This window comes from Camelus bactrianus, chromosome 6 (genome assembly GCF_048773025.1).
Source record: "Camelus bactrianus isolate YW-2024 breed Bactrian camel chromosome 6, ASM4877302v1, whole genome shotgun sequence".
Taxonomy (NCBI): domain Eukaryota; kingdom Metazoa; phylum Chordata; class Mammalia; order Artiodactyla; family Camelidae; genus Camelus; species Camelus bactrianus.
In genome coordinates, this window is record NC_133544.1 from 42,845,950 (window position 1) to 42,857,969 (window position 12,020).

A 12,020-nucleotide genomic window follows, 5' to 3' on the forward strand; every position below is an offset into this window, starting at 1 on the left:
TAGAAGTTTTTCTTAGATGTCCAATGATCCTTAGCTGCCCACTAAAACTGAAGAGCAAGGTCCCTACAAGCTTTAGGGAGCTTTAGGCTTCACTGTCCTGTGACCTGCTGGGGCCTTTTCCTGGTGGAGCTCCTCATGTCAGTGTCTTTAGGTCCTCCCTCCTGGGCTGGTCAAACTCCCTAGACAAGACCCTTGCAGCTTCCTTCCTGGTGGAATTAATATTGGCTGCCCGTGTTCTAAAATTTGATTGGGAGGAGAAGGCTAAAAGTGTCAGCATTCAGTACATAAACTTTCACTGAGCCCTCTTCCCCCAGTTTCAGCATGGTGTGGGGCCCCTGCCTTCAACTGCACCTGCTGCCCTCCAGCTCAGAGACCCGTGTTTTACCATCTCTCAAGAATATCTCTCCAGCTTCTGCCTGAGTTGGCAAAGGATACTGCTCAGCTAAGGGAACTGGAGATGAAGTCTGGGGCCACCTGCTTCTTAGGCTCTCAACTAACCTTTTTCCTCATCCTCACCTGTACTTCTAAGAGCACCCAATGCTGACAATTCCTGTGCCTTTTGGGGGCTTCAGTGTATACACTGGGTTGCTCTTTTGGCTTTTCTCCACTACTCGGTCAGGATCTTCTGGTTCAATTACCATTTATCCACCTGTTCTTCAGCTTCTAAAAAGTTGTTGCTGTTGTCTTCTCTTCACTCCCTTCATCCTTTATGAGTCTGCTTTTTAAAAATCCCTTCACCATCATTCTAGTGGAGTTTCAGGAGGCTCAGGCTTGGCATTCAGCCTGTCATATTCCACCAGACGTTCCATGGGCTTTAGCCTTAAAGTCCCCTGAGCAGGAGATGCCAGCCACTTTCTGGCCACATCTAATAATGTGAGCCAGTCTCACTCAGTCTCTCTGGTTTGAAGTTTTTTGAAGGGAAGGAGCTAAGATTGAAGCAGGAGTACTTTGTGGTGGCTGCTACCTTGCAAGATGTCATCCGACGTTTCAAAGCCTCTAAGTTTAGCTCCAGTGATGGTGCCGGAACTTCATTTGATGCCTTCCCAGATCAGGCAAGTATTCAGTCTGTAAACACAGATGGGAACAGCTCAGAGGATCGGTACCTCCCATCAGATTTACTCCTCTGTCTCAGTCAGTGCTAAAAAAGTTCAGTATCTATATACAAAACAGAAACAAATTCATAGACAAGGAAAACAAACTTGTAGTTATCAAAGGGGAGGGGTGGGAGGGACAAATTAGGAGTATGGGATTAACAGATACGCACTACTATACATAAAATAGATAAGCAATAAGGATTTACTGTATCGCACATGGAATTTATTCAATATCTTATAATAACCTATAACAAAATAATCTGAAAAAATATATCTAAAACTGAATCACTATGCTGTACACCTGAAACTAACACAATATTCTAAATCAACTGTACTTCCATTAAAAAAAAAAAATTGAGTAAGTATGCTTAAAGCGTTTCCCCAGGAGGTGGACGTTTTGCTTGGTGTAGGGATGAGGGAAGTGTCAGGACAGGGAAGCCAGACCCGGGCCACCGGGCACCTTCATGTTGCTCTCTTTTCCCCACACAGGTCGCCATCCAGCTGAACGACACTCACCCCTCACTCGCCATCCCAGAACTGATGAGGATTTTTGTGGATATTGAAAAATTGCCCTGGTCCAAGGTCTGGATGGTTTGCCTTCTTTTTCCTTTGACCAGAATATCTGTGGCTGGGAGATTTTGCCAAAAGCTCCTTTTACAGTTTTTCACAATAAGTTACTGTTGCAAACTTCCAACCGTTGAAAGTCAGTTTGCCCTGGTGCTCACATTTCTCAGTCCTTACTGCTTTTCAGGGAATAAAACTAAGAAATAAATAAACACATTCCTAATGGAACACAGCTTGGTAGCTATATTAAGGCTTAAACTGTGTTCACCATTTCTGTGTCTGAAAGGAGTCTAAATTAAACTCTTAACTCAGAATACAGCCACTGAAATTGTCCTCATTGATTTCAAACATACTTTGTACTTTCTTAGAACATTACTTAAGTTTTATTCCTCAAATTTTGTTTAATAAATGAAAGTTAGAATAATATATTGTGGGACACAGTGGGGGCCGATCAGTGGCATGGTGATGCGGGTTGGTAAAAGAATTTACCAGAGATAAAGTATGAGAATAGAAAAGGAGTTTATTAGGGTACGCTGCCATAGACAACAGTGGGCGACACAGACGAGGGGTGCCTGTGTGAGCCCCAAGAGCTGTTATTGGGGTGTTTTATAAGGTTGGGTCACAAGGTGCCTGATCGGCTTGTGCACAGTCTCTGATTGGTTGTAGGTGAGGTAAGAGTTTTAGAGTCAGTGAAGGGCAGTGGGGTCTATGACTCTGATAAGGTGGGCCAAAACAAGCCAGCCTGAGCTATAGATTAGGCATTACCTAGGGCTATTGGTTTGTTAGAGCAAACATACCCAATAAAAAATGTACTTTATCTGTTGAGAAATCACAGGCAGACATCTGAGAGCCCAGGAATGGGGGTCCTTGGACTTTGAAGGATGACATTTGGCCCAGCATAATAGAGAAGATTTATCAGCATGCTGTCTTAAGTTTTATGCTACAGTTTTATTGCTTCCCCACCCCAAGCCCCCCCAAAAATAAAACATGTTCCCACTATCTAGACCATTTAGTAACCTAGTGGAATTGATCATGTCTAACTGTATACCCGCAGATAGAACTGTCCAGTTGCAGATGGACGGGAGTTGAGGAAATGTCTGGCCTGTGGGATGGGGTGCACCTGCGGGCAGCCTGTCCGCAGGGCAAAGCTGCTGACCACCCCCCCACCCCCATTCCCCTCAGGCATGGGAGATCACCCAGAAGACCTTCGCCTACACCAACCACACTGTGCTCCCTGAAGCCCTGGAGCGCTGGCCTGTAGAGCTGGTGGAGAATTTGCTTCCTCGACATTTGCAAATCATTTATGAGATAAATCAGAAGCATTTAGATGTAAGTCATTTTGAGAGACCAATAACCCTTTTGCTGCGGTCTTCCCTCCTCCCAAACTTGAGGCCCAAACATCTTTCAGTCATTGATACTTCAAAAGCATGCAAGTCTGGTGGGGCTGTGTTAAAGATATCTTTTTAAAGTACTAAAATGGAAGATGGCATCTCCCTAGGGCTAACCCAACCCCTTTCTGTGGGAGTGAATTTTATATTCGCACCATCAAAGACTTCACGGGGGAAGTAAATGATGTTATCCCCGGTTGTCATAAACCTGAGTGACCAGTGAGGCCTTTCTCTTCCTTTGCCTAGAAAATTGCTGCCTTGTTTCCTAATGATGTCGACCGTCTGAGAAGGATGTCTCTGATAGAAGAGGAAGGAGGCAAAAGGATCAACATGGCCCATCTCTGCATTGTGGGCTCCCACGCTGTGAACGGCGTGGCTAAAATTCACTCAGACATCGTGAAGACCCAAGTGTAAGCCTCCCTCCCTGTGGTCGTGTGTCTCCACTGCTTCATTCGTGGGACAGTGCCAGTGAATGCAGGGTCACATTTGGAGATGAGGAAAGGCCCCGTTAAGATGTATAAAAGTATTTTCTTCTATACAAAGAACCCTTCTCTAAAAAGAAAAGGCCTTCCTCTCTGAACCATCCTAATTCTAGACTTAGGAGCCAAAAAAAAAAACCCTATTCCGCGGAGAAGTCTGGTATCTATGTCAGAGCCAGGAAATCGTCTGGTGATTAGATTTGGGATTTTTCTTGTAATTACTTTGAATTGCAAATGGATTTTTATTTAGAATGACAGCCATAGCTGCTGTCAGCCCCTCCCTCCACCTTTATTTAATCTTTCTAAGTCTGCACTTGGCTTCTTGAATATGACTCTGAACTCCATTCAGCATGCAGGAACCTGCCGTTCCAGCCAAGTTCAGTGATGTCTCTCTTCTGTCTCCAGATTCAAGGACTTCAGTGAGCTAGAACCAGACAAGTTTCAGAACAAAACCAACGGGATCACTCCAAGGCGCTGGCTCTTACTCTGCAACCCAGGGCTGGCGGAGTTAATAGCAGAGGTAGTCAGGAAGCACTGAGGGGAGGGGAGCCCTGACTGGAACGCAAGAGGCGGAGAGTATACTTATAATTTGCAAATCCAGTCTGCGTCTCTGAGAGCCAGAGGCTTGTGCAGTCCCACGGGGCCCCGCTTGCTTTCATTCTCCACTGGAGCCATCCTGAAACTCTTAATTCTTGTAAAAAAAAAAAAAGGAAAAAAAAAAGCCCCACATGTAATGTTGTGTGTTTTGGGGGGGGGGTAATTAGATTTATTTATTTAATGGGAGTACTGGGGATTGAACCCAGGACCTGTGCATGCTAGGCATGTACTCTACCACTGAGCTACACCCTCCCCCAAGCCTCACATGTTATGTAACTGGTCCTGGTTAACAGCACTCATGACATACAGATGGAAGATGGTACCCTTCTTAATAAAACAGGGTAACAGAGGGCATAAACAAGTAGAATCTGTGTTCTTTGTCACCCTCTTTGGGTAGGTTTTCTGTTTTTAACACTTAATACCCCTGAAACTACATGTAAGATTCTAGCAAAGTGTTTCTCCTGCACAGCATTTCTAGCATCTTCTGTGAGTGAAGCCATTCTGTGTCCCGTGGGGCAGGGGTAGGCGAGCTTTAGGGGGACGTGAGCACATGCCACAGGCTGACAGAAACTGCTCATTTGGGCTTGACTGCCATCCCTGATTAATGTCACCTTTTCCTTTAAATGAAAAGAGAATTGGGGAGGACTACGTGAAAGACTTGAGCCAGCTGACGAAGCTACACAGCTTCCTGGGTGATGATGTCTTCCTCCGGGAAATTTCCAATGTGAAGCAGGTGGGGCTTCCTGGTGCGGGTTCCTTCCCCGCCACTTGCTGGGAGGGTTGGGGCCCCAGTCTGTAAACATAGACCGCCCACCTGATGCTTCTGAGCCCAGAGGGCTCTGGCACCATGCACTGTCTCCACAGGAGAACAAGCTGAAGTTTTCTCAGTTCCTGGAGAAGGAGTACAGAGTGAAGATCAACCCGTCCTCCATGTTTGACGTGCAGGTGAAGAGGATCCACGAGTACAAGCGGCAGCTCCTCAACTGCCTGCATGTGATCACCATGTACAACCGTGAGTCGCCCGCAGCCACCACCACCACCCGCCCCCAGGAGGAAGCCGTAGTTCCAGCGTAGCTCTCACCATCCCAGCCGTCACCCATCCTCCGCTCCATCCACTTCTCCATCTTTTTCAGGCATTAAAAAAGACCCCAAGAAGTTATTCGTGCCCAGAACAGTGATCATTGGTGGCAAAGTAAGTTGATTCTCTTCACTGGGGACTTGCCATTCTCATCTCATCATGCCTGTCTTCCAACATGTGTTCCCCACTCCTCCCCAAGGCTGCCCCAGGATATCACATGGCCAAACTGATCATAAAGCTGATCACTTCAGTGGCGGATGTGGTGAACAATGACCCCATGGTTGGAAGCAAGTTGAAACTCATCTTCCTGGAGAACTACAGAGTGTCTCTTGCTGAGAAAGGTAGGGCCCTCCTCACAAACCTTGCATGGCCAGGGCAGATTCTAGATTACACGCTACAGAAAAATGGAGCCGCTGACCTCAAGATAGAAGGTATCACCTTTAGCTAGAATGAGGCCCTAAGCTAAGAACTTGTAAGGTGACTCAACTGACACTGAGATGACTGTCCCCACAGTCAACATCACAGACTACAGTTGCCAGCACATTTTCCTCCCCACTGGTCAGAGCTGGGTGCTGGAGGAAGTGGCTCCAAGATTTTGGTAATGTACACACTGTGCTCTACTAATAAAAAAAAAGAGTCTTCAGTTCCCAGCCCCAGTTTTGTAGTGGAACACCCATTCCCCAGCCCCTAGATACTCTGATCACCTCATGGAGGGAAGGGCTGTTTTTGCTCATGTGGCAACAGAGAATGAGGGCAGGTGTCAGGCTGCCAAAGCCGGAGGCTTAGATGTGCCTCAGATAGTCTCTGAGAGCAGGCATGGAGTTCCCACGTGGGGACAGCTGGACTGGCCAGAAGCCAGCATCCCTTTCTCTTCCACGGGGACCTTTGCTTATTTGCATCGCAAAGCACGATCCACATGCAAATGCTAATGCTGTATTCACCCTTTTCCCAAATTGAAAAGGGACCTTTCTCTTCTTGAGGTGTTTTTGGGTCCTCTGATGTTACTGTTTAAGAACTGTCAGCATAAAGAAAAATGAGCCAGATTCTTATGGATGCAAATGAAGATATATATCTAATCCACAGATAAGCTCTCAAAGTAAAGCAGAAAATTGGTCTGACCCTTTGAGACTGGTTGGCGGTGGGCGGAGCTGCAGGCAGCACTAATTTGTGTGTAAATCAGGCCGAAAGGTCGGAGGCTTGCTGTCAGGCCCCAGGCACACCTCCTTACCTGTGGCTTATTTCCCCGCAGTGAAACTGGAAGGAGGGCGGTGAGAAGTGGAAGGAATGACACAATCCAATTTCCCCAGATTGCGAAAGAGGGGTTGGGAAAGATTCTGGATTTTAAGAATCAAGAAAGAGAAGTTTCAATGTATTTTGTAAAGTTACAAAATAGAAGAAATAAAAATAAAACTATAACAAAAATTGAAAGGAAGAAGGGGAAGAAGAGAAACTCAGTGTCGATGGAAACATTAATCAGTCAATCTAAGAAAGAAATGGAAAATTTTATTCGAGCCAAATTGAGGATTATAACCTGGGAATAGCCTCTGAGAAAGCTCTGAGAACTGTTCTGCTCCCAAGAAGTCCAAGCACAGTTATGTAAGCTTTTTGAGACGGAGGGCTTTACCTTAAATGTCGTATTACTGACAGTTTACACAGTTGAGACCTGCCAAGTACAAAGTGGTGGGTCATGCGACCCCTTACAAGATGAGGAAGGAATGTTATCCTTTAAGGAGTTGTCTTGTTGGTGCTAGGAGCATGTTGCTTTTTATGGGTGAACAGGTATTTCTGCTGATGGGGAAGTTTGGCTGATGCACAGCAGAGGGGAGAGGAGGCTAAAGGGCAGAGAAAATTTTTTATGTTTAAATTTTTCTTGTCTTGCCATAACATATGAATTTTATTTCCCAGTAGTGTCAACTTTTATAGCAGAGGTTCAGTAGGTGTTCTTTAAAGCTGATTGACGAAGAGAGAGTAGTACAAGCATATAGTTGTTTAGCCTTGTGGCCATGACCGCCAGCACAGCGCATCAAAACAGGGCAAAAGTGGTTGCCTGAGTCAAAGGGAAGAGTGCGATCTATCCTGCTACACTGTCTGATGTTCATCTTGATGCACAAGTCCCACTGTAGCAAGCAAAACAGGCCAGCTAGATGGACGCTCGGACACCATACGAGCAGATCCAGAGAGACGGAGTCACTCATTCTAGCCTGCCTTCTTGCAGTCATTCCAGCCACAGATCTGTCGGAGCAGATTTCCACCGCAGGCACGGAAGCCTCGGGGACAGGCAATATGAAGTTCATGCTGAATGGGGCCCTGACCATCGGGACCATGGATGGGGCCAACGTGGAAATGGCCGAGGAAGCCGGGGAGGAGAACCTGTTCATCTTTGGCATGAGAGTAGAGGACGTGGCTGCTTTGGACAAGAAAGGGTGAGAGAGCAGTCCTGCTTGTTGGGCAGGTGTCTCCCCAGGAGGGTGCCTGCTCACCCAGGTGTACCACTGGGGCAGGTCACAGGAGGTGTGGCAGCAGAACACCTCCCGTGAGTCCCATCTCCCTGCTGACCACCGACGAGTCCTGGTACACCCAGCAAGTGAAAGTAAAAGGGGTTTGGGCCCAGGTACGTGGGGTCATTGCTATTTGTCATCAGCCATGGCAGAGCTGGCCTCGTGAGCTAGTCACTTGTCCGCATCTGTGATTTTTTTTCCTTTATCAAAAAACTGAACTGGTATGTAGTTGAAGTTTTTGCCTATAACTTAAACCATCTGATATTGCTTTACAATCTCAAAGAAATGGACTAAAATATAGTAGAGGATAGGTCTGGTTGTATAGAAGTACCTGGAATACTTGTTCCACTTAATATCAAGATAGGTTTATTAACCTGGATAAAATAAGAAATAAAGAAACAGTCCAAAGGAACCACAGGGATCACAAAATTTGGAGGGTGTCAAATGTACTTCCCAACCCTTGGGAGTAAATTTTCACTCAGTAGCAAAAAATTCAGGATTTGTGAGTCCAAAAACCAAGTGCACACTTGTTTAGAGCTGTAAAGTCTGCTTTGAAATGAATCCTTCTGTATTTTACCAGATTAGACTGTTGCTCTGTGACGAGGAATTTTATTATCTATTGTCCTTAGTGTCTTTGGTTACAAGGAACTAATCAAATTTAGTGGGGAAAAAAAATTTCAGGATCTGGTTAAACATTATTTATACCCCCGTTGAACTCCACAATGACTGCTGTAAGTGCCAGTATTTCTGAATGCATTTTTCACAGCTAATGGGGTGTCTAGTGTTTTGTTAATCACAGACACTAACAGAACCTTTTCTCATTCTCCTCCCCAAATCCCATTCCACAGGTACGAGGCAAAAAAATATTATGAGGCACTTCCAGAGCTGAAGCTGGCCATCGATCAAATTGACAAAGGCTTCTTTTCTCCCAAGCAGCCCGACCTCTTCAAAGACTTAATCAACATGCTGTTTTATCATGACAGGTGAGTTCCCAAAAGAAAATGGAGCTATTTGGGCTGTGACAGGGGACGAGAACGTCTTAAACTAAATACAGCACAGCTGGCCAGATTAGCCTAGATCTGTGATCCGATAAGCTAACCCAGGCTTGGAAAGAAAAACTAGACATTGTCCACTAACCATGCTGGGATGATTTAAGCATAAGACCCACAAATCTGGGGTTCTTCTTCTCCATCCACTGGTGTACCCAGCTTTCAGATGCATCCGTATGATGCTGCTCTTACGTGTGGGAAGAACCATAGAAAGGCTGAGGGCTGGTTGAAACCCTTGTGAACAGAAATACCAGTTTGGTAAGCCAGCCATGCATTAAGCATTAAGCAAAAGAGAATTTTAAATGGAATCTTAGTACACATCTGTTAACGAACTTTCTGTTTTGTTTTTTCCTTCCGATTGCAAAAAAACCAACAACAAAAAACAACAGGTTTAAAGTCTTTGCCGACTATGAAGCCTATGTCAAGTGTCAAGAAAAAGTCAGTCAGTTGTACATGGTGAGTACACTGCCGAGACTTACAAATGAAACCAGTTTACTACGGTAGCTTAAAATTTTGGTTTCTTTTTTTTTAATCTAAAGAACAGGTCCCCACTAACCAATCAAAAAAGGGAGTTGAGGCAGTTCTCTAGGTTTTTTCAGATCAAAATTTGACTTTTTTCAAGTTCAGGCAGAGATTGGGATTTGAGATTTCAGTAGCAGTTGTAAGTTTTTTAATATCCAAGTAATAAGTCACAAATAATTCAATATGTATTAAGCACCCACCATGGAGCCTGCATGTCCTAGAAACTAAGAGTGTGAAGCCAAATTAAATACTCACTTTACCCACTCATGTATTCAACAGAGAGGCACTGGGGCCTCCTCCACATTAGGCTCCATGCTGGGCACTGACGCCGGTGTGGACAAAGTCTAGCCCCTCCCACCTCCTCCCCTCAAGGAGCCCGTTTGGTGCCAGGTTCCTTAACCAGAAGTGCATCAGAATCATCAGATTTTGCAAAGTATAGATGCCCCCTCCTCTGAGAGATTCTGACCAGTAGTGACTGGGATCACCATCAGTATTTGAAAAATCTGCTAAAATAATTCTAAAACTGAGCCTTAGCTTATTGGGAAAGTGTCGACCCCTTAGTCTTTGAAAATTGCAAAATAAGTACCTCTCCTGGACAATCCAAGAAGTGAGGCCAGATGAATAGACTATAAGTGTATAGAAAGAGAGGAGGTTTCATGTTTGAATTTTAAAAAAAGAAAAAAGAAATGAAACAAGAAAGACTATACTTTACTAGAAAGAACGAAAGAAAGAAAGAAAGAGAAAAAGAGAAAGAAAGAAAAAGGAAGGAAGGAAGGAAGACAAAAAGAAAAGGAAAAGAAAAAGACTGGTGGAGGAGGGTATATATAGCTCAAGTGGTAGAGCACATCTTAGCATGCATGAGGTCCTGAGTTCACCTGGGTTCAATTCCCAGTACCTCCTTTAAAAATAAATAAATAAATAAACCTAATATCCTCCCTGACCAAAAAAAAGAAAAATTAAAAGAAAAAGAAAAAGGCTAAAGTCATGTGAGTCACCCTTCACACGCGAAGTTATACACCTTTACCAACTAGCCCAGCCCTCTCGGTGCATTTAATAAATGTATGGAAAGGCGATCATCTCTGATAGGAAAGACTTTGAGTGAACGGCAGACACTACAGAAGAAAAGACACAGGAGGAGGCTGGCTCTGTGCCAAGACTGCAGCGTGCCCTTGCCTACTGAGTCTCTGCTTTGGCTCTCCAGCTGGAAAGCCGTTATGTGGCAGAACAGTGGGAATCCATAAAATGCCCCCCTCATGCCCTTTGACACATCAGTAACCACTTCCAACAGAAACATACTTCGCTAACATTTCTTTCTGCTCCTTTCCCAAAGCCAGGTGACAAGGTAGTTCCTAGGGTCATCTCATATATCCCACTGGGGTTTTAAAATAGGACCCTTTAAGGTCCATGCTGCTTAACAGCAGATCCACCCCCTCAAAAGTGTATATAAACCAGAGTTTTATATCCTGCCCAAGGGCAGGCAGTACTAGAGTTAACGCGGAGTGGCTCACCTCCAGCCTCCTGAACCCTGGAGACAGTCACATCAGCCTCCAAGAACTCAGAGAGGAAGGGAAATGGCCATCTCTAGCCCCTTCCTCTTGATCTCAGCCCAGGCTTGTATGCAGAAAAGCTTTAAAGGAAAAGAAATGGATGTAAAACAGAGCAGGAAAGGGCAATGTGAGCGAGGGCAAGTACAAATGTGAATGTCGGCTTTCCACAATGGTGCCTTCTGTTAAAATGATGGCCCTAATCCAAAGGGTGTCCCCCTTGAAGCCCAGCATTTGGTTCCATCTTTCTCGTTCATTAGTGCAAATTGCAGTTTTTAACTCTTCACAGTAATTGTATTGTTGAGGCTTAGAAAACATGTCCCACATGGTTGGGAAGTTTAGTCATTATCCATTTAAATAAAGAACATGAAGAGAGGAAGCTTTTATTCTCTCATTTTAGTAAGTTCCCAAAGTCTGAATAAATCAATTTCCGACTCTGCTCAGCAGTACCTTAAGGAATGTTGGTAGTTTTAGTTTTTCTTTTAAATGCTTACAGTGTATTGCTATTGGTTTTAAATAATGTTTTGGTCATTTCCATTGAACTCTTTCTTCAAGTTCTTTATAAAATCATGAGGCTATAAAATAAATAGCTTCTTATAATTCTTTTACATAAAATTATGAGATTTGAATGTTATATATTTTATTAAGGATAAAGCCTTAATTGATCCTATTTTCAAATCCCAATGGAGTATTTGGGATTCAGTGTAAACCTATGGGAGCGTCTACCTTCAGATAGAACAGGAAAAGAGGAGTCAGTGAATCAAGTCTCCCATGGGATTACCTGCCTGCAGGACACCTAATATTCTAGAATAGTATTTTTCAAACTTTGACTGTGAGCCCCAGGGTAAATCTCTTGCATGGCATCTAGCGGACAATGAATGTGATACCCTTTCTTCTCCCTGCTGTTTAAAGGGAGATGAGGTGTCATCATTCAAAATGAAGCATGGGAATACGGCTTCCCTGCCAAAACACTGTAACCACAGCAAAAATTATCAATTAGGGAACTTACATCCATGGTTTCTCTAAAAGTGAAAAATACTTTCTTTTCATTTGTAAGAGAAATATGATCTTAAATAGGAGAAAAGCACGGTCTGCCCTATCCAGCTCTCAACTCTGAAACAAGTGTGTTTACGATTCACTGCAGTTTACTCCTGTCACTTTCCCCATGAGTTGTGCTTGGATGTGCTTGGCTTGATGTTTGTCGTAA

The 12,020-nt window shown here is 44.3% G+C and overlaps 1 protein-coding gene across 3 annotated transcripts in view; it reads left to right on the forward strand.

Moving 5' to 3' along the window:
• The window catches only part of PYGL (glycogen phosphorylase L), a 55,511-nt gene that overhangs the window by 23,866 nt on the left and 19,625 nt on the right, over positions 1–12,020 (forward strand). For all 3 annotated transcript variants that reach the window (XM_010966982.3, XM_045504354.2, XM_045504353.2), the window contains exons 8-19: positions 909–1,052; positions 1,584–1,676; positions 2,841–2,987; positions 3,293–3,456; positions 3,931–4,045; positions 4,754–4,855; positions 4,987–5,134; positions 5,256–5,314; positions 5,400–5,541; positions 7,416–7,623; positions 8,547–8,681; positions 9,137–9,203. In XM_010966982.3, coding sequence (XP_010965284.2) covers positions 909–1,052; positions 1,584–1,676; positions 2,841–2,987; positions 3,293–3,456; positions 3,931–4,045; positions 4,754–4,855; positions 4,987–5,134; positions 5,256–5,314; positions 5,400–5,541; positions 7,416–7,623; positions 8,547–8,681; positions 9,137–9,203 — 1,524 coding nt within the window. The remainder of the gene's footprint in view (positions 1–908; positions 1,053–1,583; positions 1,677–2,840; positions 2,988–3,292; positions 3,457–3,930; positions 4,046–4,753; positions 4,856–4,986; positions 5,135–5,255; positions 5,315–5,399; positions 5,542–7,415; positions 7,624–8,546; positions 8,682–9,136; positions 9,204–12,020) is intronic.